This window comes from Anomalospiza imberbis, chromosome 7 (genome assembly GCF_031753505.1).
Source record: "Anomalospiza imberbis isolate Cuckoo-Finch-1a 21T00152 chromosome 7, ASM3175350v1, whole genome shotgun sequence".
In the NCBI taxonomy this organism is placed as follows: Eukaryota; Metazoa; Chordata; class Aves; order Passeriformes; family Viduidae; genus Anomalospiza; species Anomalospiza imberbis.
This window is the reverse complement of record NC_089687.1, coordinates 21,259,933-21,285,089: the sequence shown is the minus strand read 5'-3', so window position 1 is coordinate 21,285,089 and position 25,157 is coordinate 21,259,933. Positions and strand designations below refer to the sequence as shown.

General features: G+C 36.9%; 1 protein-coding gene across 2 annotated transcripts in view; it reads left to right on the top strand.

The window, feature by feature from the left end:
• SP3 (Sp3 transcription factor) overlaps window positions 1-23,896 on the top strand; it is a 35,234-nt gene extending 11,338 nt beyond the window's left edge. The window contains exons 4-8 of one of the 2 annotated variants that reach the window (XM_068195907.1): window positions 357-447; window positions 553-1,722; window positions 13,915-14,107; window positions 19,765-19,961; window positions 22,131-23,896. In XM_068195907.1, coding sequence (XP_068052008.1) covers window positions 357-447; window positions 553-1,722; window positions 13,915-14,107; window positions 19,765-19,961; window positions 22,131-22,447 — 1,968 coding nt within the window. In that variant the 3' untranslated portion in view covers window positions 22,448-23,896. Of the gene's footprint in view, window positions 1-356; window positions 1,723-13,914; window positions 14,108-19,764; window positions 19,962-22,130 lie in introns of both variants that reach the window. The other variant, XM_068195906.1, reaches the window with a different exon arrangement.
• Window positions 23,897-25,157: the final 1,261 nt, after the last annotated feature.

Sequence of the window (25,157 nt, the reverse complement as noted above, 5' to 3'; positions counted from 1 at the left end):
CCCCTGCCAGCTCCCTCCTTCCCACAGCCCGGGGTTTGGATTACCCAGCAGCCCTGCCACCAGAATAACCCTGCTGCTGGTCACCTGACACAGCCGTGACATAGGAGCTGCATTTGACATGCTCGCGAGCAACGCGCAGCTCATGACCCACAGGCTGGCTACCCTGACTTAGGCATTAGATCCGTATAAAATCTGTATTTCATAGTTTTGATCCAGTTGCTGATGGTCATATGAGCTGTACTGCATGTTTTCCAGTAGTGTATCAATATCTAGTGCTGAATTGCATGACTGGTCTAACACATAGTCTGTACAACATTTGTTTTTAATTTTTTGTTTTCTTTTTTCTTTTTATTCAGACAGGGGATTTGGCTTCTGTGCAATTAGCTGGAGCTCCAAACAGATGGGAGGTCTTGTCTGCAGCTCCTACCACTATAAAGGATGAAGCTGGTAATATAGTACAGATTCCAGGTGCTGCCACAGTAACTTCAAGTGGGCAGTATGTCCTTCCTATCCAGAGTTTGCAAAATCAACAAATCTTTTCTGTTGCACCAGGATCAGATTCGTCGAATGGTACAGTGTCTAACGTACAATACCAAGTAATACCCCAGATCCAGACAGCGGATGGTCAGCAGGTTCAACTTGGCTTTGCGGCCTCTTCTGATAATAGCAGTATAAATCAAGAAACTGGTCAAATTCAGATCATTCCTGGCTCGAATCAAACCATCATTGCCTCTGGAACATCTTCAGCTAATATTCAGAATATCTTATCTGGTCAGTCTGGTCAAGTCCAGGTTCAGGGAGTCGCAATTGGTGGTTCATCTTACCCTGGCCAAGCACAAGTGGTTGCTAACGTCCCTCTTGGACTGCCAGGAAATATTACTTTTGTACCCATTAATAGTGTTGATCTAGATTCTCTGGGACTTGGCAGTGGTTCTCAAACCATGACAGCAGGCATTAATGCAGATGGGCACTTGATAAATACTGGACAGGCCATGGATAGTTCAGATACTTCTGAGAGGACTGGTGAGCAAGTTTCTCCTGAAATTACAGAAACTGCCACTGATAATGACTTATTTGTGCCAACATCTTCTTCATCACAATTGCCCGTTACCATAGACAGTTCAAGTATATTGGAACAAAATGCAAATGACTTGACCACAACTAGTGGTCAAGTTCATGGTTCTGATCTTCAGGGAAATTACATCCAGACATCAGTCTCTGATGACACGCAGGCTCAGAATATTCAGGTCTCCACAGCACAGCCAATTGTACAACACATACAGCTGCAAGACTCACAGCAGCCAACCAGTCAAGCCCAGATTGTACAAGGTATTGCGCAACAGACAATCCACGGTGTTCAAGCAAGTCAGAGTATATCTCAACAGGCTCTTCAGAATCTTCAACTGCAGCTGAATCCTGGAACTTTCTTAATTCAGGCACAAACAGTGACCCCTTCTGGGCAGATAACCTGGCAGACATTTCAAGTGCAAGGAGTTCAGAACTTGCAGAACTTGCAAATTCAGAATGCACCTGGTCAACAAATAACTCTGACCCCTGTGCAGACTCTCACTCTTGGTCAAGTTGCAGCAGGTGGTGCGTTGACATCAACTCCAGTTAGTCTAAGCACTGCTCAATTGCCAAATCTACAGACAGTTACAGTAAACTCTATAGATTCTGCTGGTATTCAGCTGCATCAAGGAGAAAATGCTGGCAGTCCTGCAGGTATTTATTTTACTTTTTTTGCAAAAGATTGATTTTTATTACTGCATGTTGTTGGTTTAAATGGCAATAATCAGAACATCACTGTCTTGTTATTGAAGCCTACAAATACAGTGGGTTCAACATGGTGATGATAGATTTTATTTGAAACTGCTGTTTGATTAGAAACTGTAATTGTAGAACATAGTCCTACCTCAGTCCTTTTAGTGGGAGCTCATGTAACTCCCAAGTAGTTATATTAGTTAACAGCACTTCAGTGTTTGTACTTGAAGGTCTTACCCTGGAGAAGATCTGTATACTAAATTGAAAAGGGGGAAATCTGGCTATCAGCTGCCACTCTTCTAAGGTATCAGTATCAAAACCATACCCATTCTTCCTAGTCCTGAATAGATGATGCTTCTATGGAAAAACCCAAATATTTGTTTATGCAATTTTTTTCCTCTTAAAATTTTCAGACCCCCTAAGATGCTGTTATTCATCTGCTCTTTCATTAAATTAACTTCCTACTGATTTACTATCAGTGTTACTATGATGTAGGAAACTCGTGTAAGCATCAGTGAAACAAACATGCATATATCAAAATGGAGGCTGTGCTTAAGAATGTGTGAATATTCAGTACTGCTTACTTGCATTATGTTTTAAAGAACAATCATTAATTATGAGTATCACAGTGTTTTATCTTAGTGGGGAATAAATATTATTGTCTTAAAATAGGTGTTTCTTAATGTGAGAAAAAATAAACATACCTGTTTATTTTTGATAAATTTGATACAATGCATTCCAAATTTCAGGACATAACTAGCTAAACAAAAAAAAAAAAAAAAAGAAAAGATTATTGTGGTTCAGGAGGTTTTGCTATACCAGAAGCCATTTAAACACATTATTGGGTTGTGCCCAGGCTGGCTATGAGGGGCAGAGTGAGCAGTAGAGGTTATTTAGGAGGGAACTGTTGCACAAAGTAGCTTGGGAATCACTGTTTTACTATAATCATGTGATCCAGCCCTCTGGTTCATCAATATACTGATGCATAAATATTTAAGTGAAGCATGCATGCATGCATGGTTTGTATTGTATATATATTTTAGCTTGTGAGAAGAATGCAATGTTAAGTGAAACATGCCTAGAAGACCTGCGAGTTTTGTTTCAAAAGGCTACTGATTATAATACCTTATACTTACTCATACTACTGTATTCTATGTCAAGAAGCTTGCTTTTGCATTTGAAATCTAAAATTTGAATTGAAAATACTGTGCTGGGATGTTTTTTTAGTTAATTTTGTTTTGGAATTGACTTCTGTATTATGAACTTCCCATCAAGTAAAATTATTCAGATCTAGATAAGTCTTCTCTTCATTGGCTTGTAGACAACAGCACGAAGGGGATATGCTCTGCTCACAGCACTTGCTCTTCTGTCTGATCTTGATTCTTAAATTTTCTCTTTACAGTGACCACAGGAAGTCTTGGTTTGTCTCCATTACACACTGTTAGCTCTGAGGATATAGATGGCAGTAACAAAAAGCATATATTCTGCATGTTAATACAGCTAAACTCAGATGTTGGAATCTAAGTGTCGGAAAAAGAGTCCTTTACTAATTATTATTAGCTCTCTGACTAATACAAGGAGGATTATTTCTGAGATTTATACTTAGTATAGGATCATGTAGTTAACAATATTGCTTGTGGAGTAATGTAGCAGAAACTTGAGTAGAATAGAAGGGAAAAGAAGAAAGAAAGCAAAAAAAACCCCAAACCAGCTAGGCATATGAGAAGGAAGTTGAGTCTGACCTGTGCTGTGTATCATTTTGTCTATTAATCATTCTCAAGAGTGTTTCAATGGTGATTTATAATAAAATGCAAGGGAGTTCATCAAGCGTTCTTTAACTGTATTCTGCTATAAGGAATTTCACATAGGAAGGCAAGAGACTGAATGGGATATATGAGATGTGATTAAATAGGCAGAAGTGCTAGATGAATAGCAGAAACTCTCGCCTGAAGTGCATAGCTATAAACACCTGGTTATATTAAAGATAAGATGGAGATTTATAGTAACATTTTTCCTACTTGTCTAGGAATAATAAGCGGATTGGAAGGTATTAAAACTGCCATTCCCTAAATTTGGGGAGAATGTAAATGGTCCTTCCTTTATGTTAGGAAAAAACTGACTTTTCCACAGTAATGATTAGTGTGACACTGCTTCTGATGGAATCAACCTGAATTATCTTGAGTGACTTCCAGTGTCTTTTCCATATGCATCTGATATTTTGTCTGAGAGAATCTTTTTCAGAGGTGTTGCTCCCCTTCTTATTTATAACCCCTCACAACCTTTCTTCAATTTGGAGATAAATACGCAATTAGAAGCAGATTATGAAATCATAGGGGGCTTTTTTTCAGTCAAAAGTATATTGTTTTTCAAATAAGGAAAAACAGTTTAATTTTAAACCTGAAGAAGAAGGTAAGTGGAAGAGACAGCAGAATGAGAGAAGTTAAAGGGTATGAAGCTACTTGATTCCTTTTTTTGCCAACTCCCAACGAGCTTTGAAGCAAGATAAGAAGGGTTTCTCTGTATTTTCTCCCCCAAGCTGGATAATGCACTCCTTTCATTCCAAGTAGAGTCGGGCTGTATTTTTTCTGTTTTCATTTAAGAAAATCTGTCTACCTGAGGCAAAAATAAAAAGAACATATTTTGTGTTCTAGCCATCTAGAGATGGCTAGTAATTATCTGAAGTCCAAATAATGTACTTTGTTCTGTTAGCAGTGTAGCTGTGAAAGCAGGTAGGTTTTAGATTTTCATTGTTACAGCCCATTGTGTGAGAGGTGTTCTTCCAAGGCTCACTCCCCAGGAAGGCAGCAGAGGACATCTTTACTGTACTTGTGTGTGAGGGGAAAAAATATCTTTACCTAGGTCCTACATTTTGTTTACATAATGGAAAGCCATTGAAATGCTAATACAAAACTAATAGCTTTGTCCAGTAAATGTACAGTTTTCTTCGAAAGTTGTCCAGTAAATCTGTTTCTACCAAAATGTCCATTCTACGAGGCATACGTATGCATAGACCTACATTGCAGTGAATTTCTGGAATTCTGGAAAGTCTTGGCCAAGCTTGTTTTGTCTTAGGATGTTGATTAGAGCTCATATTCCTGGCGGTGCTTAGTGTTGTGGTGGCCAGGGTTATTGCTTAGTCACAGCCAGGACTCTTCAGCACTGCTTTTCTGGCAAAAAGCTGTATCAAATAGTATCTCTATATTAAGCACTGCAGAGAGATACCTTTCTCACCTGAAGTGAAGTTTTGGCTTCACTATTCTGGTCTTGAGAGGAAATTAAACCTGAGAAAGATCTCTAGAAGTGTACTTCTTTTGTTGGCAGTTTGTAATAAAATACTGCATTGTGTATAACAAACAGAGCCATTACATGCACAGTTCACATTACTGTTTAGTGACTTGCCTGGTCAAGAAAGGTGGAGTTTTTTATTAGCATGTTTGTATAGATTTCTTCTTCAAACATTTCATATAACCTAGTGTTTATTTTGGAAACTATCAGGAACTGAAATTTACCAACTTGACCATCATGTTTCTGATCCTCTAAGTTTTGTCAGCTTGGAAGAATTTTTAAGTTACTGGATTTTCCCTCTGCCCCCAAGGCATTGTTCAGCTGAAGGAAACCTAATGATGTTAATCAAATTCTAATTGTAATAGTGTCTCAGCTAATTTTTTAATGTACTGAATCAGTTTAGGATTGGTTATTTCCTGGAAAAATATGGCAATTTTACTAGGTCTTATATAGGTTGCATAACTTGTCATAGGATGCTGGATAATTTTTTTTACATACTTCTTTTGACCATTGCAGTAGCAGAAGACACTAGCAAATGACCTGAAAGAAAGTAGCATTGGCTCAAGAATGGACTGTACTGCTTATCAACTCAGTCACACTCAGCTGGAAGATTAATTTATTTTAATAGGAAAAAGCCCTACCCTACAAACAGTTTTCCAGGTTGGTCTACTGCTGGAATCAAGTCAAAGGGATTCCTTTCAAGAGTTGACTGAAGTGTCACTCCAAAACTGAGGTTTTCATTTCTACATCTTTCTTCCCGGCTCCTCCTCTGCAGGAGTGTCCACAGCTCCCTGAGGACTCGGCTGCCTGCTGCCATTGCCTTAGAGCCAGGCCTGTTGCTAACTTAGCCCAGCTGATAGTGAGTGGGAGTGGTTGGCTGTCTGTGGTGGCAGCTTCCTTCCATTCCTGCTGGAATCTGATGTCTTTGTCATGCCGGAGTAATTTAGCTACTCTAAATTTGACTAAAAAATTGGCTGACAATTTTCAAGGTAATAGTTGCCCAAGTGACAATTTATCTTTCATCTGCTGATATCTTGTGAGGCTTTGGTGTAATACCTGTTTCCTAAAACAGTCTAAATGTGGAAACAAACAAAATTAAAAATCAAGTATTCTCAGTTTTACTTGCTGGGATGGTTGTTTCCATGTTTTAGTGGTTCGGATGAAGTAGTGCAGAGTGCTACTTAAAAGCATAGCTTTCTTCTGGCATCTAGAACTTTTAAACAGTTTTGGCTGGTTTTCAGTGTTTCACAACTTAGTATTTTTCTTTTTAAGTTTCAGATTTTAACCTTATTAATTTCAATTATGCAGTTTTTCCTTCTAAGGCATTCTTTATAACAATACTTTGAGACAAGGGCATGGTATCATTTTGAAATAGAATCTGATTTAAAAAAGAAAAAAGTCTTATGAAATGCACGAAGTAAACTGAAGCAATGATGTTAAGTAAATATTTTCAGCTGACAATGTCTGTCTATGGCCATCCAATTTTCATTTGAGGCATTTAGTTTTCATGTTATAAAATCAAAACAGTTGAAACAGTCGTCCCCACTATTTTCTTAATATGAAAATTAAATTGCAAACTGATGAATTTAAGTTAGTGTGGGAATTAGAGCTATTTATGTACCAATTTTGTCTAAATAGTTTACTGTCAGCATGCTTAAATTACATTCCTTATTTTAGCATCATTTTCAAAGGAAATTAATAAATTGTGGAAGAATTAGATGATCATGCATGTATGTGTTTCACAGTTGTGCTTGTAACAGCACATAGTAAATTATCTCACTTAAAGTTTGCAGAACTCCAGTTAGTCTGGTTAATTTTTTAGTGCAATATCTATTGTTGTGGAATAGAATCACATTTTTTCTTCAAATTCTTGAAAATACTGAATTGTTACATCCTTCCTCTGCATTAGTACTTCAGGGGCTTGTCTCCTCTTCCAAAACAGCTCATTTATGAATTTTCTTTACAGCTGGTGGTGGTGAGGTGAAAGTTTTTTACGTGTATGTTACTCCTAATTAAATATATGTTGTGTATGCTGAGTGTCTGGGGATGCAGTCTAGATTCTCAGGGCTAAGGAGGTTAGCTTGAGTTACCTTAGTCTCAGATGTCCTCAGGATATTCACAAAAGAATATATTACACAGTTTCAGGTACACATTCCTTTTGCATTTGTCAAATAACTCTTTTTACAAGATACTCCTGACACAAAATGAAAACTCTCATACACCTGTGGGGATGTATGGCAAGTATCCATGGAGTGAAAGAGGGAAGGGATTTTATTTCCAGTACTGCTACAGCTTAAGAAGAAGGCTGGAAACTTGACTTCTGTGTTCTTTCAGTCTCAGCACTTTAGGGCCATTGTTTCAGGTTCTGTACAGTTTTCTTGCCTTTTGAACCTCCTGGCAGGATCATATACTTTGCTCTGATCTCTGAGATCAGAACCAAACTTGCCAGTGCATCTGGCTCATAGAAAGTATCTGGAGTTTCTACCAAGGACAACGACAGTCTTTTTATAATGCTAGGAATACTCACAAGGACCCTAGTTGTGATTGCCTTCTTGAAGATCTGGCTGGATTGTAGGTGGGTTGTCTTTTACTGCCTGTAGAAGACTCATATTTTTTTGAAAGGCAGTAATTTCAAGAGCAAAAGGTGATAAAATACACATTGTCAATGACATTGTCATAATTTAGCATAGAGAAATGATAGTTCTCAACCTGCATCTAAAATTCATGCCAGTATTTAATTCATGTATTCCAAGTATGTTTTGTACTTAATTTAATCAAAGTGTTTTCCTGTATCCTAGTAAGACACTTGCTGTGCAGAACTCTCAAGTATATTATATCAACAACAGTGTCATCATTGATTTAAATAAAAAAATTAGTTTTTAATCTAATTCTTCATATAATTACATTTTGAGTGCACTAATTCTGTCCCTACTTCTTTGAGTCTTTGTTTACTCTTTTTCAGTATTATCACAGTATTAGCTTTTTTCTAACCCACTGGAGCATTCACATGGCCAAAGGTTCGCAGCATTAAAACTGCAGAGAGCTCTTCAGCCTTCTCTTAAAAAATGTCAAATGAAAATTATACTAATCTGTTGATTTATTAAGTGTTTGCTTCTGTAGCTGTTTTTACATGTTCCTGACTTACTGTCAGTGGGAAGCTTTTCATTGTCATCTAGTAGTAGGACAATTATTTGGCTTTTACCTACAGGACAGAAACACTTACTGAACAGTTCTGTCTTCCTGAATTACTGCTGACAATGCTGTTGTTTGACCCTACCAGCAGTCTGATATTCTTCTATGTAGAAACACTTGGTTCTGCTGGTCAGAGAATTTTCTGTCCTCTTGCTTTCCTTACATATTTCTGGAATTAGTGGCTTCTTCAGTATTAAGGATGATCAACTCTTCTTCCCCTATTTAGTTAGAGCTTCTTAGATTTTCTTCTTAGATTTTAGCTGTGAGAATAGAAAAAGTAAATGCTGCAGCAGGCATCAGTGTCTATAAGTATCCAGAATCTTGAATCTGTAGACATCTCAAATGAGTACAGTTACTGTAGGGCAAGTAACTGTTCCTTTATGCAGAGTGTGTTCCTTGAGGTAGCACTGGCTAAAGAACTTTAATCATTTAAATACTTAAATATTTGCTTTAGAGTAATGTATAGGATCAGTTGGAAGTACACTGTGTGGCATTTCTTGCAAGGAAACAAATCTGTTGCTGTATTTTTAATCATTTTGCTGGTACTGCTTGAGTACTATAAGGTCCTGCTCTTACACTTGTACACAACAATTGTTTTTCCTCAGAAACTTAAAATCTGATTTACAGCTATTGAATCTAGATGACAGTCTTTTTTCTGAGTTGAGGTTCACCAGTATTTCAAGATGATGCTTTTCAGTGTACCTCATGTTGCCTTTTAATTTACTGTGTAATAAAAATGTCTAAATTCACACTTAAGATCTGGGGGCAAATCAGAGTAAAAATCATTATTTCTGTTGAGTTTCCTGTTTGAAAGACTTGAACAGCTGGTCAGCTAGTAGAGGGAGTTTAATTTAAATAGTTCAGTTTAGATGGGAAAGAACAAAATAGTGTCTTAAGAAATTTAAATGTCTTTATTAAAAGCTTCCTCACATCTAGAGATAAAGGCAACATGAGTCAAGATTCCAAGGTAATGTGGGTTGAACTGTAGAGAAAACAGAAAGCAACACGGGAAGATGGAAAGGAAGTGGGAATTAACATCTCTTTTCTTGGGAAAGGTAGGAAGGGAAGCCCCTATTTGGAAAAATAAACAATCAGAAACAATGGAAATGGCAGACAAATTGTGATTTTGTGAGGAAATCAGTGGGAAGGTATGTGCAGTGCTGCTGTGAATCTGTTTTCAGTTCAAAGACCATATTTCTGCTTCTCAGATCAGGAACTTATAAAGCTTGGCTGAGTGAAAGGGAGGGTGGCTTTCAGCATCTAGGAAAAGCAGCTGAACTAGAAGCTCGCATTTTGCAGACTGTTATAATGTAATACTGAGCATGCCTTTGTGACATTCTGCAAAGGCAGATATATTTAAAAATCTGCATCCTCTTCCCTTCTCAGTTTACCTCTGTTTCTGTGGCTCTTGGGCAAACTAAAAACTTTTTCCATAGATGAAGAAAATAACATGTTCCTAAGTCCTGGTTGAAACAGACCAAGACATAATGTGACGATTAATTGATGCATTCATCTGATACCTGGAGAAGTAGGTAAATGACCTGGGTATATCAGTGGGCAGCAGTATTTCTCTCCAAAATAGATTATACTTCACATGTACTCAAGAATAGTTTAAACTGCATTTTCATCTGCATTGTTTCATCCTGTCAATTTAGTTACTCTTCTCTGAAACACTTTAAACAAATCTCTTGCTTATTGGTTTTATTTGCCAAATACCCTCAATCTTGTTCCATATTGTAGCCAGCTCTGGGCTGTCTATGACTATGAAATACTACCTTTGGATCAAAATTATTCACCAAGATACCAATTTCCATCTTGGAAAAGCCAAATCTAAACCAAATCTCACACACTAGGCAGGAAACAGAGCTTGAACAAAATACATGCTTTTCAGATTCTGTTGGCAGTTTGAAACAATATCTTTGTCTAAAATTCCCCTTCATACTTACATAGAACTAAATATTGAACTTTAAAAGTAAGGGCATATAGATATTTGAAAGCATGGAAATACAAATGTAATGAAGAAAATGTAACCTTTATTTAGCCTTTGTTTAATTGGTAGAAGACAAAAGTTGCTTCAAATTTGCTTGTCATGACTTTAGGGATTATATAAATTCTTTTAGGCCTCTTTTTTTGCAGAGCTTATGTAAATTCTCTCAGTAGAGGCTGAATTAGAATGGAGCACGTCTAGAAGAACACCGGGGAGAGATGTAGTCTCTGGTATCTATGTGAATTTTCATAATCTCAAATTGCATTGCATTGGAGAACACTTAATCTGTAGCTCTTCTCCACAGTTAGTCCTTTTAACATCTTCATGAGTGGCACCCCTCCTCCTTCCAAAAAATACTGGTGGAATTTTAACCTTATCTCTTGAAAAATGTAAAAACCTACTGAAGGGCAACAGACTCATTGGTTCTGAGGACCTCATTTAAGGCAATCACATTCATTATGGGTTTTGATGCAGTCCACTCTGCTACACTACTCCTGGAAAGGCTATATAAACACTTTATCTATTGATATTTCTTCTAATTGTGTTTTAGGTATAGTCTACATAGATAAGTATTAAAAAGTCCTGTCTGTAAATTGCCAGTTTATGTGGTACTTTTCTCTGTGTCAGGAGTAGAAGATAGTCCTTCTAATGAGTAGCTAAAGCAATAGCTACACTTTCTGCCGTACCAAGATAAGCAGAATGCACAGCACAAAATTAAAAATACAGTACTACTTTGTCTTCATTTCAGTTTTGCATTTTCTAGAATAATGCTTTAAACTATTGTATATCTATGCAAATTGTTGTCTTCTCCAGTATCCTCAACTATCAGGTATATTTTGTCTGTCCTGCTTTTTTTTTTTTTTTTGTCCAAATAAGTTTCTCAAGTATGCATCTATCATTATGAAGCTATTGTACGTCTCTGTGCTGCTGCAGGAATGGTGGTGATTTGGAGAAACTGGTAATAGAGAGGTACTAATGAAAAAGTGGAAGGAACTCTTGACAAAAGTTTGTAAAGTGGAACAGACTTTGCATAGAAGGTAGAAAGTCATGGATACTGGCATGCAATAATAGACTTTTTGGACATGCTTCTACTCTTACATGTTTCTCTATGATTAGAGTGTGACTTTGGGAGGTCAGTGTAATAGGAGAAATCACATGGAATGTTTGACTTCAGTAGTGGAGTTGGCTCTTGGCAGCACCGATCCATACCCTAATTTGTTCCATTCATCTTTGCATATCTCTTCTGAAGTATATGTCTGCAGTCTTAACTGGATTCAGCTACTGACTTTGCAGGCACACTATATGCCACTGTCAAGTGTTTATGAGATCATAATGAAATTACCTTCTTAAAACTCTGTGTTATTTTATTAACAGTACTTTAATTGTTATTTTAAATAAAACCAGAATTTATACAGTGTACATTTGGTGCTACATTTGATTGGTAAAAGAATTTTGAGTATAGTGTGTAACACACAGTCCTAAAAAACTGGTTGGAGACTTGCACTGGCCTGTGCTGGCAGCCTTGCTGCCTTGCTGTACTTAAATTCCTACTATGTGCTCTTTTGTGCAGGACTGAATCAAGCTTCTGCTTTTTTCTGAAGTTGCTCTAAAATGTATTAGTATACTCAGTAGTTATTTGAAAGATAATTCTATAAACTTTGTTTTATGGTGGTTTAATGTTTGCTTACATAAAATCAATTTTATATATAACATACAGATAATAAAGTTGTTTTTTAGCTGAATCTCAGAAAATAGCTTAATTTGGTAGCAAAGGTAGTTTGATGGCTCATGCAGAAAACCAGAAGTTGGCACAGGTTTTCTAGGTCTTGACATGAAAGATATTTATTATGGTGTTGTCTGTAATTATGGACTTGTGATGGTAACAGTGAAAGTCAGCAGGTGACTTTGGGCAAGCTTATCACAGTAGTACCACGTGTGTAAAAAATCAGCAGATGTGAGTATGCTTGCTCCTGGATTCCCATAGCTCAGAGCCTGTCATATTCATGGAAACTTAATTTCTAACACTGACTTTTGCAGCTAAAACAGATAAATATTGTGGACTTCCCTGTTTTTGACCTGGAATTCTCTTCTCAATGCAGTGATTTCCTAGAGAATTACTTTAACTGTAGTGATGTAGGGTGCAGGACAGTCCTGCATATGATTATATATGTGCAAAAGAAAGGCAAACTGTGCTGTTGGGGATGACTGGGCTGAGACTCTATTGGCATCAGGCAGATTTTTGTGTGGCAATATCCGTTGTCTCTAAACAGATGAATGCTGGAGATGACTTTGAATGACCCAGTAACTATTACTCTTTACATATTTTATTATTGGTTTCTTTCCTGATCTCTACTGGGACAGGATGCTCTTCATCATATAACTCAGCACAGTTTTTCTTACGTTTTATCAGGCAATTTGCAGCTTTGTCTTCATTACAAAGATATGATGGCTGATGCACTGACTCCCGTAAAGAACTTAAAAGTGGCCACAATGCTCAGTTAAGCTTTTAGTGTTTAAGGATAAAAGTCTACATGATAACTGAGTTTGTTTTGCTGGAAAAGCAGTCTCTTGAATGTGTCCAGAAGGATAGACAGATACTAGTTTGAAGCTTCAAAAACAAACAAACAAAAACCACCCTAAATTATGTTTGTTTGCTTATTAGTTTGTGCTAGTGGCTAACCATTTTCACAGAAAAAATGCATGGTAAACTACTCTGCTGAACCAAAGAATGGGCTGGGGTTCAGCATTCTAAAATGATACATACAAACTGTATTTTTTTGGAATCCAGACTTGGAGTCCACTGGGAATGCAGAATAGTGTTTGAGGGGAAAATGTTCCTATTAAAATGTAAATTTGTTAAAACAGTTGTTGTTATGACGCTGTAATTAATTCTTGGATTAGGTTGAATGACTGCTCTGTAGGGAGAGGGTACACATACTTGCAAAGGTCCATCCTGTAAGGAATAATTAGGAGGCCTTTTTGCATCCAGAAAACTGCTAAGACTTATTTTGACTACTGGTATATCAAAACACTGACATGGCTCATCTATTGCTTATCTCTGTCTAATGCTGAATAACATTCTTCCCTAAAAATTTTCTATGTATTGTGCAGAAGACATAAATTTCAGGTGAAAAGGGGAAATGGAATAAAACCATTAATTTATTTGTTTTCCTTAGGTGTCTCAGTCTTTCTCAGGTGAAAACCTTCTATTAGATTGATTTCTCACATTATTTTATGTATCACTGTGCATAACTAAAAGCTTCTGAAGACCATTGAGGAAGGCTGTTGCTACTACATGTGACACTAATTCAGAAATGCTGTGGAAACAGAAATGGCTACTCAGGATCATGTGTTTACATTTTCTTCAACCTCTGTCCAACCTCTTGTTCCTCAGTTTTTCCCAAGTTTCAAGCAAGCAATGTTCTCCTGGTGACAGCATTCCTCACCAAGAACAATTTAAACTTAAACTATAATGCTTTGTTATAGCTTATCTTCAACTTTGAAATGCATCTTAAGATAACTTTTAAATACGGGTTACAAGAGCACAGAAGCAATGTCAGAATGCACTTAAAGATGTTGACTTTTGACTGGCATAGTGCTCTCAAGAATAAAAAGATTTGATCATTATGGTTTCCTTTCTGTTTGTTTAATGGGCTACTTATGGATCTGTGTTTGTTCTTTTTTCCCAGATATTAGGATTAAAGAAGAGGATCCTGATCCAGAAGAGTGGCAGCTCAGTGGTGATTCTACACTGAATACTAATGATTTAACACACTTGAGAGTACAGGTTGTAGATGAGGAAGGGGACCAACCACATCAGGAGGGGAAAAGACTGCGACGAGTAGCATGTACATGTCCCAACTGCAAAGAAGGTGGTGGAAGGTATGTAAAGCTCAGTGTCATATCACACATATAATGAAAAATGAATAATGGGCAAGAAAAAATTGAGCTTTTCTTAACAAGAGTCTGCAATGAGAGGAAACTAGAGGCTTATGCAAATGAGTTTATGCAATAAAGGACTACCACTTCCATTTTGGGCTTTGCAGATGAAAAAAGAGATTATTCCATCCTTTCTGAGTTACTCCTGTGACATTAGTTGAAAAAATGTGGAGTTAGATGTCACTTAGTACAAGTGAGGGGGATAGAACATTGCCCTAAAAATATGAAAATGAAATATTTTGGAATGCGCACATCTGTGATTGGCTTCCTATCATATGTCAAGAACTTGATTAAATCCTGTGTTCCTGCATTTCCTCGGTGATTGAGCATTTTTCCACAGTTTAATTGCTTTAGAGTGTTCCAAAAATACAGTTTTCCTAGTTTTCTTATTCACTAGTTTCCTAGGAAAAACAAGGTTTGTATAATATATCAAGGTTTGTACAATAATTCTAAATAACAAATTTTGAATTGTTTTCAGTCAAAGTTAGTGAGACTTGACTAACAAAGAGGCACTAAGTTCCACTTCATTAAATTTCAGTGTTGTATTGGAACCTATGCTTTATTATTGTGCATCTCAATAAAATATTACTAATTTTTTTGTTCTGAAGATTTTATTCTACTTCCAAACAGTTAATTTTAAATGCCTTGATTATGGATATGAAAGGGGAAGGGTAATAAGCTGCCTTTTACAAGTGAAAATATTTAGTTGTGTTTGTGCTTGAGAGAACTGTGCAGGAGCTTCTTTCCAATACACTGAAATTTGTCCATTTTGATAACAGTTTCTTCACTAAAATGGAAATCTTTATTTATTTGGGAACTCTAGTGGAAATCACTAAAATGTCTTTAAAGAACATTAGTGCCGGGGTCCAGTGGCACTAAGAGTTCCAATAGCACTGGCTGAGTTATTTCTCTTGTCAAGTCTCTTGTCACTTCTTGCTGCATATTCTAGATACCTGCCTTGCAAGCACAGGGAGGTAATATCTCAGGCAGCGATACTGAGTAAGTATTAAGTGTGTTTAAGAGAAAAAGACTCTGATACATTTACATCACCAGCAATGCTGGTGATAAAATCTGCGGGTTATGCAGCATCTTTGTCCATCAGATTCCTCTTGTTAAATTTCTATGTGTAGTTCACTGCAACATGGCACAGACAATTCTGAGTTCTTGGTGAACTCTGGCTCTGCTGTGAAAACCTGCCCAAAGTACACCCTGGGTTGAGATTTGATTCATTTCAGGAGAAACCTCTGAAAATGTGATTTGCGCTCGCTGCATGTACTCTTACGAAACAGAGATTCCAGGTGTTTAATCTTCCTTGTGCTCTATTCCAAACTACAGTGGTTTAATTTAGAAATCTGTACTGTAAAATCCTCCTCCTTCTGAGTGGAGTTGCTATGAAATGAAATTTTAAAGTTTCAGTCCGAGAGAGAATCTTTTTGAGAGGTGGTTTGGGAAGTCTGGAGAAGGGTATAGTCAGACTGAAAACTCAGATATGCAATTTTTGGGAAAGAGTTGAGATAAGAGCTACGACAGAGTTAAGATAGATGAGAATCTGAAATCCCCTGTAAAGGAAGGCCTGGACACATCAAACATACAAAGTAACTAGGAAAAGTAGGACAAGAAGTCAGGATGTGAGAAGAATTAGAACTGGAAGAGAAATGGGATAATGAAGGATACAATGGTGGGGAAACAGGAAAGAGTGAAAGTGCTTACAGTTGCTAGAGCAACTTTCCCACCAGAATGCAGAATTCCTTTAGAATTTAGGAGAAAGGAAGAAGCCCACTGGAAAAAAATATTTGAATGTTAATGTTCCATAGCTGCTAGAGTTACCTGTTTATCCTTAGTGCTGGAATTCTGTATTTTGATTAGTCTTTTAACTCTGCTGATGATTTGCAGAGTTTCAGATGGTAAGACATTTGCTTTTGTAAATTCTTTCAGATAGCATTCATAATTCTTAAAAACATGTTAAAGTTGCAAAATTTAAAATCGGGCAAATCCTTAATTAAGATATCCTGAGCAACTTTAACTTAATTCCTTGTGCATACACATTATCACTTGGTTTCCAATTACTTGACTACACACTGTTTTTTTCATATGGCATCAGTGCCATTCAGTGGATTGGATGGCTGATACAGAGGGAATGAATTAGGACTGTGTAATGATTGTCACCTGCTTCACTTACTGCAGCAATTGGGAGGTGTTTAGGGAATGAGACACAGGACTGCAGCAACAGGGCTCTGAAATTTTGGAGGTGTAGGTCTGTCTGTATACCCCACGTTTTCTACTGCAGAAGTACTGAGTTCATTCCTGTGAAGAAGTTGGTTGAGCAGACTGTGAACATCTAGAGTACTCTGAGAAAATATGCTTCTACTACATTAACCTTGGCACCTCAAGCTGGTGGGAGTTTGTCAATTTTGGTCTCTTTCTACCTCATAGTTGGAGGTACAAAGTGATTGTACTAGTTGAGGTTCACCATACCAAAATGTTAAGATGATAAAGCCATTAATGTTTGTGAGCTGCTTAGAGACTGTGAGTGAGTGTTGTCAGTACCTATGATGAGGAAAAAAAAGCCCCGGAGAAATGAATAATTTTGTATTTAATGTAGTACAGAAATAACAGGTAACTACTAAAACAAGAAAAGTACTTTAAATCAGTGTGAAAAAACGGAATAATGTTTCACTCAATTAATACTATTGCTCCTATGCGCTGAATGGAGAAGGAAAAGGAAAATGGCTTCACATATGCAGACTTCATCATAATTTCATCTATCATATAGTGTTGGTTTTGGTATTTCCTGCTGCACTTTCTGTTTCTGGATTCAGAGGCAAGTTGAGAAGTTCTTTCTGGTTTTTGTTGTTGGCTTTTGGAGTGGAACTACATTGTAGTCTTCAGATTTGTGCCAGTTTTGTGAAGTGGGAAGCCACTATTATGTTTGCCTTACTTGATGAGAGGGAAAGTAGGAAAGGAAGAAGAGGATGTATTAGATTTGTAAATTAACACCTTTTAGCCCCAAGCTTATATAATAATTGGGTAATAAACAAGTGGACAGAGAGAGACACATGCCTCAAAGGATGACTCTGTTTCCAAACAGAATGTATAAGGCTTCTAGTTAAGGTGTCTGAGGTTAAGTAGAATGTTTAGGCTCTTCGCAGTTACACCTAGAGATTTCAGCCTCCTGACAGTTACATTGCATCAAGATATAACTACTGTTGTCTGATACATAGAGGAGCTGTGCTTCTATGTAACTCTAAAAGCCACATTCTTCAAATAATTAAAAAGTGTGTGTTTTACCCTTGAAATACTTAATGTTATTGCTGGAAATACTGCTGATTATAAAGTCCAGTTCCTCAGTGGATGAAGGTGTTTCCTGCTGAAACTCTGGCAGTCAGCCTGGTTATTGAAAAACATCATATCCACTCTTTGTAAAGCTAAAATGTACTATGGAAGTATTTAATATGAATAGTTTTTAGACTCCACTCAAGGAGTCGCCTGCAGTCATGTACATCTATTCAGTGATGATAGCTATTGGCCAGTGCAGCAAGAAAAGCCTCTTAGCATCATGTGTTAGGGCATAGTGCCAGACTGTCACAGCTGCGAAGTGTCCAGATAGAATTTGGCTTGTGTCCTGTTAGTTTAGAGCACACATGAAGCAAACATGCAGGTGCCCATATGAAGTTGTATAGAATAAATACACTTAGTTGCTAATTCACAGTAGTCTTGTGAGTTTCATTCTGTGGATCCTTACTTCCCCCTCACTTTGAACTTCGGAGTCTGCTAAGGAGTTCTGTCAGCAGTTAGGTGAGGTGCTTAGAATTGTGTGTTCTATATCACCTATGCACAGTGATGACCATGAGTTGAACCTTGGTTTCCTTCAGTCTAGAGTAGAGGTGCAATGAAGCCATTTCAAATGGCTGACATAGGAATATTAACATTATTCTGAGGGAATTTTGATGTAATTTCCTTCAATTTGTGTACTATATCATGCCAAGTTACAAATTATTTGTGCTAATTACTGTGGAAAGGAAGACACTAGAGTTTTATGTGGAGAAGATGTGAGGATGAAGTCCTCAGATGATTCTCCTGCTGCAACAGGATCAAAAGCCTTCTGAGCTCTGCTTCTGCTTCTATTAAATTTGTTCTGAAATCAAAATTTGTATTTGTCATGACAAATAATTAGTAGATACAGGTGATGTTTTTTATCTTCTGAGACAAAATGACTAATGAAGCACTAAGAAGATTGCTCTATATTGAGAATTCGTAGGAACATTTTCTAGGACTTAATGGGACCTCATCTCCTTACTTTTCTGGACTGTCTGTAATGTTTTAGGTACAAATGTGATTAGGTTGGAATCCTCTTTAGACACTGTGAAGTTTTAGAGTTCATTTTTGAGCATGTTCAGAAATGCTTGTGGCAGTCGCTAGCACCTTGAAGCATGCACGCACTTTAGCCTGAACTTTTGTTAGATGTAAACCAGAAGCTAAAGCACCCAGTTTAAAGAAAAAAATTGCCATGGGGAAGCAGCTGAAAATTGTATAATCGGTCACAGAGGATGGAGCACTCAAGACTGATTTCAGAATCCACTTAAGGTGTTCTAAGTTAACATTGCTGGTGAATAAGGTGGCCTGATGCCTGGCTGCATTTTCCAATCTCCTCCCTTGTGCCAGCATTTATCATTCATATAGCTGTGTTGTCAGCCAGACCTATTCCCTCAAGTGCCCCTTTCAGCAATAGCAAACACTTAAATTGGCTAAAATCAATCATGATGCCCTGCACGGGCCAGACTGATCTCTTTCTCTGGGTCTATCTCTTGTGATGTGATTAAAAAAAAATTTAGGCTGTTGTATCAGGTGCTTCCCCTGATCACCTGCCATTTCAGTGAGACAGCCTCTTAAAATAAGCATCAAGCTTAGTCTGGATTATATGATCTCTGAATTCTGTGTTCATTGTGATGGATTTCTTTTTTTTAACTGAAAAACCAAGGAATTCATTTAAATGTCAGCAAGATCAGCTTCTACCTCTTTTAGTGAAAGCATTCAGGTTAGTGTGCTTGTCTTCAAATCCCCTACCGATTCTCAGGTTTCCCCAAGATGCCAAAAGTCCCATCTGTTCTCTACCCAGTTGCCAAAATCTCCAGTGTCCATTTTGGCAGTTGCAGTAATTTGTGTTTTTCTTTGCCAAAACTATCTTTGATATGGTAAAAGCCTGAAACTCTGAGAACGGTAAAATATGGGCACTTCAGCATCAAAGTGGTACAAACTGCTATAATAACTGTATTTCCGACTTCATATGTATGCTTCTTAAAGATTATGCTTCTGTCACATAACATTTCACACAGAGCTGAATTTATAGTTTATGTGGAGCTGGGATAGCATTATAGAATTTATTTCCAGCTCCTTGTGGAGTGTTCTGGAATCCAGTTGTATTTGAAACAAGAACATGAAGTTGCTCGGGTTGGTTTGCAAATCTGTTGTGGTATGTGCAGCCCCATGTATGTATATAACCAGTATTTAGGAGGAATGTATTAGAATGAATAATTTCTCTATGAATAACTTCTCTCTTTCTCTTTTTTTTTTTTTTTTTTTTTTTTTTTTTTTTTTAACAGAGGCTCCAATTTGGGAAAAAAGAAGCAACACATTTGTCACATACCAGGATGTGGCAAAGTATATGGGAAGACTTCACACTTGAGAGCTCATCTCCGCTGGCATTCTGGAGAGCGTCCATTTGTTTGTAATTGGATGTTCTGTGGCAAAAGGTTCACTCGCAGCGATGAGCTCCAGCGGCACCGAAGAACGCACACAGGTTTCCAGTCTTTGATTCTGGTGTATTTAACTAAAGGAGTGCTATGGACTGAGCTTGGATAAATAACTTTTAAGAGGAGAACAGATCTTTGAATTAGATTGATTTTAAGGCAGTGTGATTTTTCTAAAATCAGCTAAATCTTATTTTGGAATCTTTGGTAGGTCTGAGGAGATAAAACGCACACCTCTTGATTCAGAACTGACATTTAAGCTGATGTTTAACGTAGCTTAATCAGAATACTTTGATTCAGGCTCAGCAATGCATTTCATTTGTTTGAACCGGATTATAACTCTTTTTCTATCTTAAAACTTCAATAAGAAAAAAAGAGGACTAGGTGGCCTGGGGATTAGATATCATTCCTAAAATCAAAGAAGAGCATGTGATGGTGCATCACTCTGCACCTTTTAGTTTCATGGTTAGACCACCGATTAGGAGCTTCAGGTTCACATTTCTCTTTCTGTCTAATACAAAGAAAAGAAATTAATATAGATATTCCACCTTATCAAGGAGTAGTTAGTTTAAAATCTGTTGTCTGTTTTATCTGTTTTCTTACAAACTAAATATTTGCATTCAACAGGATGTTTACCTTTTAAAATCATAGTATTTGAAAAACTGGTAGATAAATAATTTTTGTGTTTATCAGCATTTACATTGCTTAGAAAAATATCTTTGGATGTCTGTGAAAAATATTCCATTTTGTTCTTAATGGTGTGCTTTTGTGTAGATATTTTGGATGCTAAATCTAAGCTGGGACATTACAGTTTGTCTGGATGGACAGACTGATGGTTTTTAAGAAAAGGCGAGTTGAATGATTCACTTCAGAGGGTGTGGTTAATAGCTCCTAGTGTGCCTGCTTACCAGTAAAAAGTAGAGAACTCCAGGGATCTATCATTTGACATCTTTTTTTATCATTGACCTGGAGGAATCAACACAATTCTTCTGTTAACCTTCTTAGGTTTGTGGACAAACCCAAACTGGGGTGACCAGTCAATGCACTTGATGGCAAGGCTGCTATTCAGAGGGATGGAGGCTGAAGGAATGGGTTAACAAGAATTCTAGGAAATTCAGCAAGAATAGTCACAAAGTACTGCACCCGGGATGGCATTAACACTCGGGGTAACACAGGCTAAGCATGGAGAGGTTGGAAACAGCTCTTCTGAAAAGTACCTGGGAGTCTTGATAGACAAGTGGAACATGGTCAAAGACCAGTAGCAATGATATCCAGAGCTGTATTAACAGAGGCAAGGACCCTGATCACAGGGATTATTCCCTTCTTTTGGTTAGACTGCATCTAGAATATGGCATCTAGTTTTCAGCACCCAATACGAAGAAGACATCGATGACAGGATTGAGTTCACTAATGAGTGACCAAGATGATCAGGAAGCTGGAACATTTGCCTTATGAGGAAAGATTGTAGGATTCAGATGCACAAAGAGAACAGTAATGACAGGGGAAGCTTAGTAGTAATTCTCTAGTTACCTGCAAAGGCCATCCTTAAGAAGGCAGTTACTTTCCCTGATGATGGTTGAAGGATAACAGACAGCAGATGTATGTTGAAATAAGAAGAGTTCAGAACAGCCATAAATAAAAGCTTTTTAATTATGGGAATAGCCAGGCACTGGAATAGGGTGCCTGTAGAGTTCCTGCAGTCTCCATCCTTAAAGGTTTTCAAGAAAACTGGATAAATTCCTCAGCAACCAGATCCAATCTCATAGGTGACTGCTTAGAAAGAGATCAGAACACAGACATTCAGAGGTCCTTTCAAACCTGAATTACCCTATGATCTTGTGTGTCAGTCTCAAGTGTGATTCTGCTGTAGGTCATACAGTCTTCTCTGTCCATCATTTGGTAGGTTTTGTTCTCCTCCTAGAAGTTACTTATTGGTAATAATTGCAGTGAAACTTAGCAGCCTGAGGATATGAGATGGCTATATTCTCTAGCATGCCTGAAGGATCTCCCCAAGCTTCTGGTGACACCCAGAAAGTTAATTAAGTTCTTATATAAATTGCATGGGATTTGTACGGGTGTCAAGAAATGTAACACACAAGTTTATCATGTTCAATGGCTTTCTTCCTCAGTATAATTCTTGTTAGAATTCTGACTCTAAAGAGCATTAAGTTTAATTTTGATTTTTAGTGTTCTTGAATATTTTTTTCCTTCTTTGACAGGTGAGAAGAAATTTGTCTGTCCAGAATGTTCAAAACGATTTATGAGAAGTGACCATCTTGCCAAACACATTAAAACACATCAGAATAAAAAAGGTATTCACTCTAGCAGTACAGTGCTGGCATCAGTAGAAGCAACATCTGATGATACTTTGATTACTGCTGGAGGAACAACACTTATCCTTGCAAATATTCAACAAGGTTCTGTTTCAGGAATAGGAACTGTTAATACATCTGGCACCAGCAATCAGGATATTCTTACCAACACTGAAATACCTTTACAGCTTGTCACAGTTTCGGGAAACGAGACAATGGAGTAAATATTACACAAGATACCTATTAATTGTGGTTATTTTTATACAGTAGTGAGAAGAATATTGTTCCTAAGTTCTTAGATATCTTTTTATTGATGTGCAAAAATTTTTGGATTGACAGTAACTTGGTTATACATGACACTGAAATGCCTTACTTTGTATGATATTCCATAGTATATTAAAATGGTAAAATTGCATGGGTTTTGTAGGTACTTTTGGAATCTAGAAGAGAAGAAATTTTACCAAGTTATATTAAAAAAAAAAAAAAGAATTTAACGATGGAAATGGTAGTCTAACCAAATGCATCAATCCTGTGTGGTTTAGTGTAAAAAAAATGAGAACATGTTGGTATTTATCTATTGTAAGATAAAAGAAGTTGATGGGTGAAAAGAAATCACATTATGATAAAAGAAATTTTGTAATTTTCTTGATGACTGGAATTTTTATTATGCATAACTGACAAATCAAGTTTCCAAGCAAATGTTACATAGTGTAGGCTTTACTTAGCTCATCAACTTGTCATTTTGAAGCTAATTATTTTAATTAGGTTAACTATGTACAATATTTTAAGCATTACTCTTGTAAGATTTTGCAAACTACATTTTAACATGGAACTCTAGGGATAGTCACCTTTTAAATCCTATTGAAAAGCCATGTTTAAGATTTAATTTGCCAAAATGATGTCTTGTTAATATTCTTTCAATAACCAAGGTGGGCAATATAACCAATGTTTAAAAAGCTTAAAATGTTAAGAAAAATAAATATGTATAGGTTGAAGCATTTGGGTGGTAAGGCAGATGTTATAGTGAAGTATATCCCTTCTTTTGAACATTGGAGGACCAAAAATAAGGTGTATTGCGTCTCAGCAGTGATTTTTATCAAATCTTTTTCCAAAAAAAACATCTGTATGCCAGGGCCTTAAAAGCCATCATGTAAATTACCAGTAAAATATAACATATGCAAATACAAAAGAAAAATCACTTCCATATTGACAGTACTCCCAAACATATGGATATAGTCATAGTGAACTAGGGGGGTTATGAGGTTTTTATTTGTTTGTTGTTTAGTTTTTGGTTAGTCAATCTGCATTTAAATATCAGCCATCTTTCCTTTTTTGCTTCTTCCCTTAAAAATTGTATGTATCCAGTACATTTAACTGATAAACATATATGTTTTTTATTATGCTGAATTTTCTTTTTATTTTTTAATTACTGTTTATATTTTCAATTATAGAAAATGTACAAAATGAAGTTATATAGCCAGTCTGTAAGTGCTATACCATTTTCAAAAAATGTACAACGATAATTACTGCAGTTCACCTATTTACAAACATTTGGAAATCTGTTCATTTGTTATTCTTAAAACCACCTCAAATTTAAAGGCTACCTTATTGTACGTTTAAAGTGTATTATAACAGTGTGGTAGTTAATAAAACACTATTTTTTTTTCTTTTGACTTGAGTTTACTGTGCTTCTTGTTAACTAACAAGGTGTAATTTCATAATACATCTTGATAACCTGAGATGTTGTATTATTTTGCAGTAGATGGTGGGAAGCAGAAACGTGTTTTCTTTCCCTATGGACACAGAGATAGTAATTTTCCACCTCCTCGCTCACAAAGCCCCATCTGGATGTGCGTGCACACGTATGTGCTGTGTTGGTGTAGTGGGGATGTTTTGCTGTCATGTTGAGCAGGGCTTGAAGAATATGTAGGCTCCATCCTATAGGTTGCATTTAAATCCTCTGACACATGCGAAGTTTACATGGAGTATTAATGAGGAGCTGTGACTAAGTGAGAACTATGAGATTATAGAGAGTAATGGTTGTATATAATGCTCTAATGAAAATGAAAAGTTTTTATTTGTAAAGTCTTAAGTTTTTGTGTATCAAATGATAAAGGACTGACCAGGATAATTTAGGATAAACCAGGCAAAGTCAACCTAGAAAAATGAGAACTGGAAGTCACGTAGGACAGATTTTCTGAATTTGCAGTTAGGTGGAAAAAAATTAATGCAAATCTTTTAGAGATTCAGAGTAACAGGAATTGACAGGTACAGAAAAAAGGGAGTTAATTCAGCATCAGTTTAATTGTCTGTTTAATAAAATGAAAGGATGAAATTGGTTGGGATGAGAGCAGCAGCTTGAGGGAAGACAGTTCTGCTTAGACTTGCAGTGTTCCATGGATGTTGCCAATATATTAACATGCTCTGAATCCGCTTCCTTTAGGCAGGTGAGTGGGCTTGGTTTTCAGAATTGTGGTAGTGGACAGAGCATATTAGTATGTTTCTAATACTTAGGTTCTGTTTCTCATCTCTTAGCCATCAGTAGCTGTATTAGTGCATTATTTTAAGTGGGCAGGAAGAGGGCTATTTTCTTATTCAAACTGCTTTTCACAAGTTTTATGGAATGACACTTTCACTGATGTTCATCTGTGGATGAAGCTGTTTTGGTGTCAAGGGTTTTGATGTCTCATAGCTGAAGATGAGATTGCTTTATTTCTCAGAGCTTTTATGCTCACTACATCAAGTGGTTACTTTAATTAGTGTTTAGGTAGCACATTTTATAAAAAGATGTGTTGTTAAGTTTCAGAAGGTTGATGTTTTGGAAGAAACTAACTCTGGAAGTCTCATGGAGAGCCTTACAGCCAAAGGGCCTAATGGCTCAAAGCCATAGTGTTTGTATTGTGGGACAGTATTTTCTGAAAGCTCCCTGCTCAC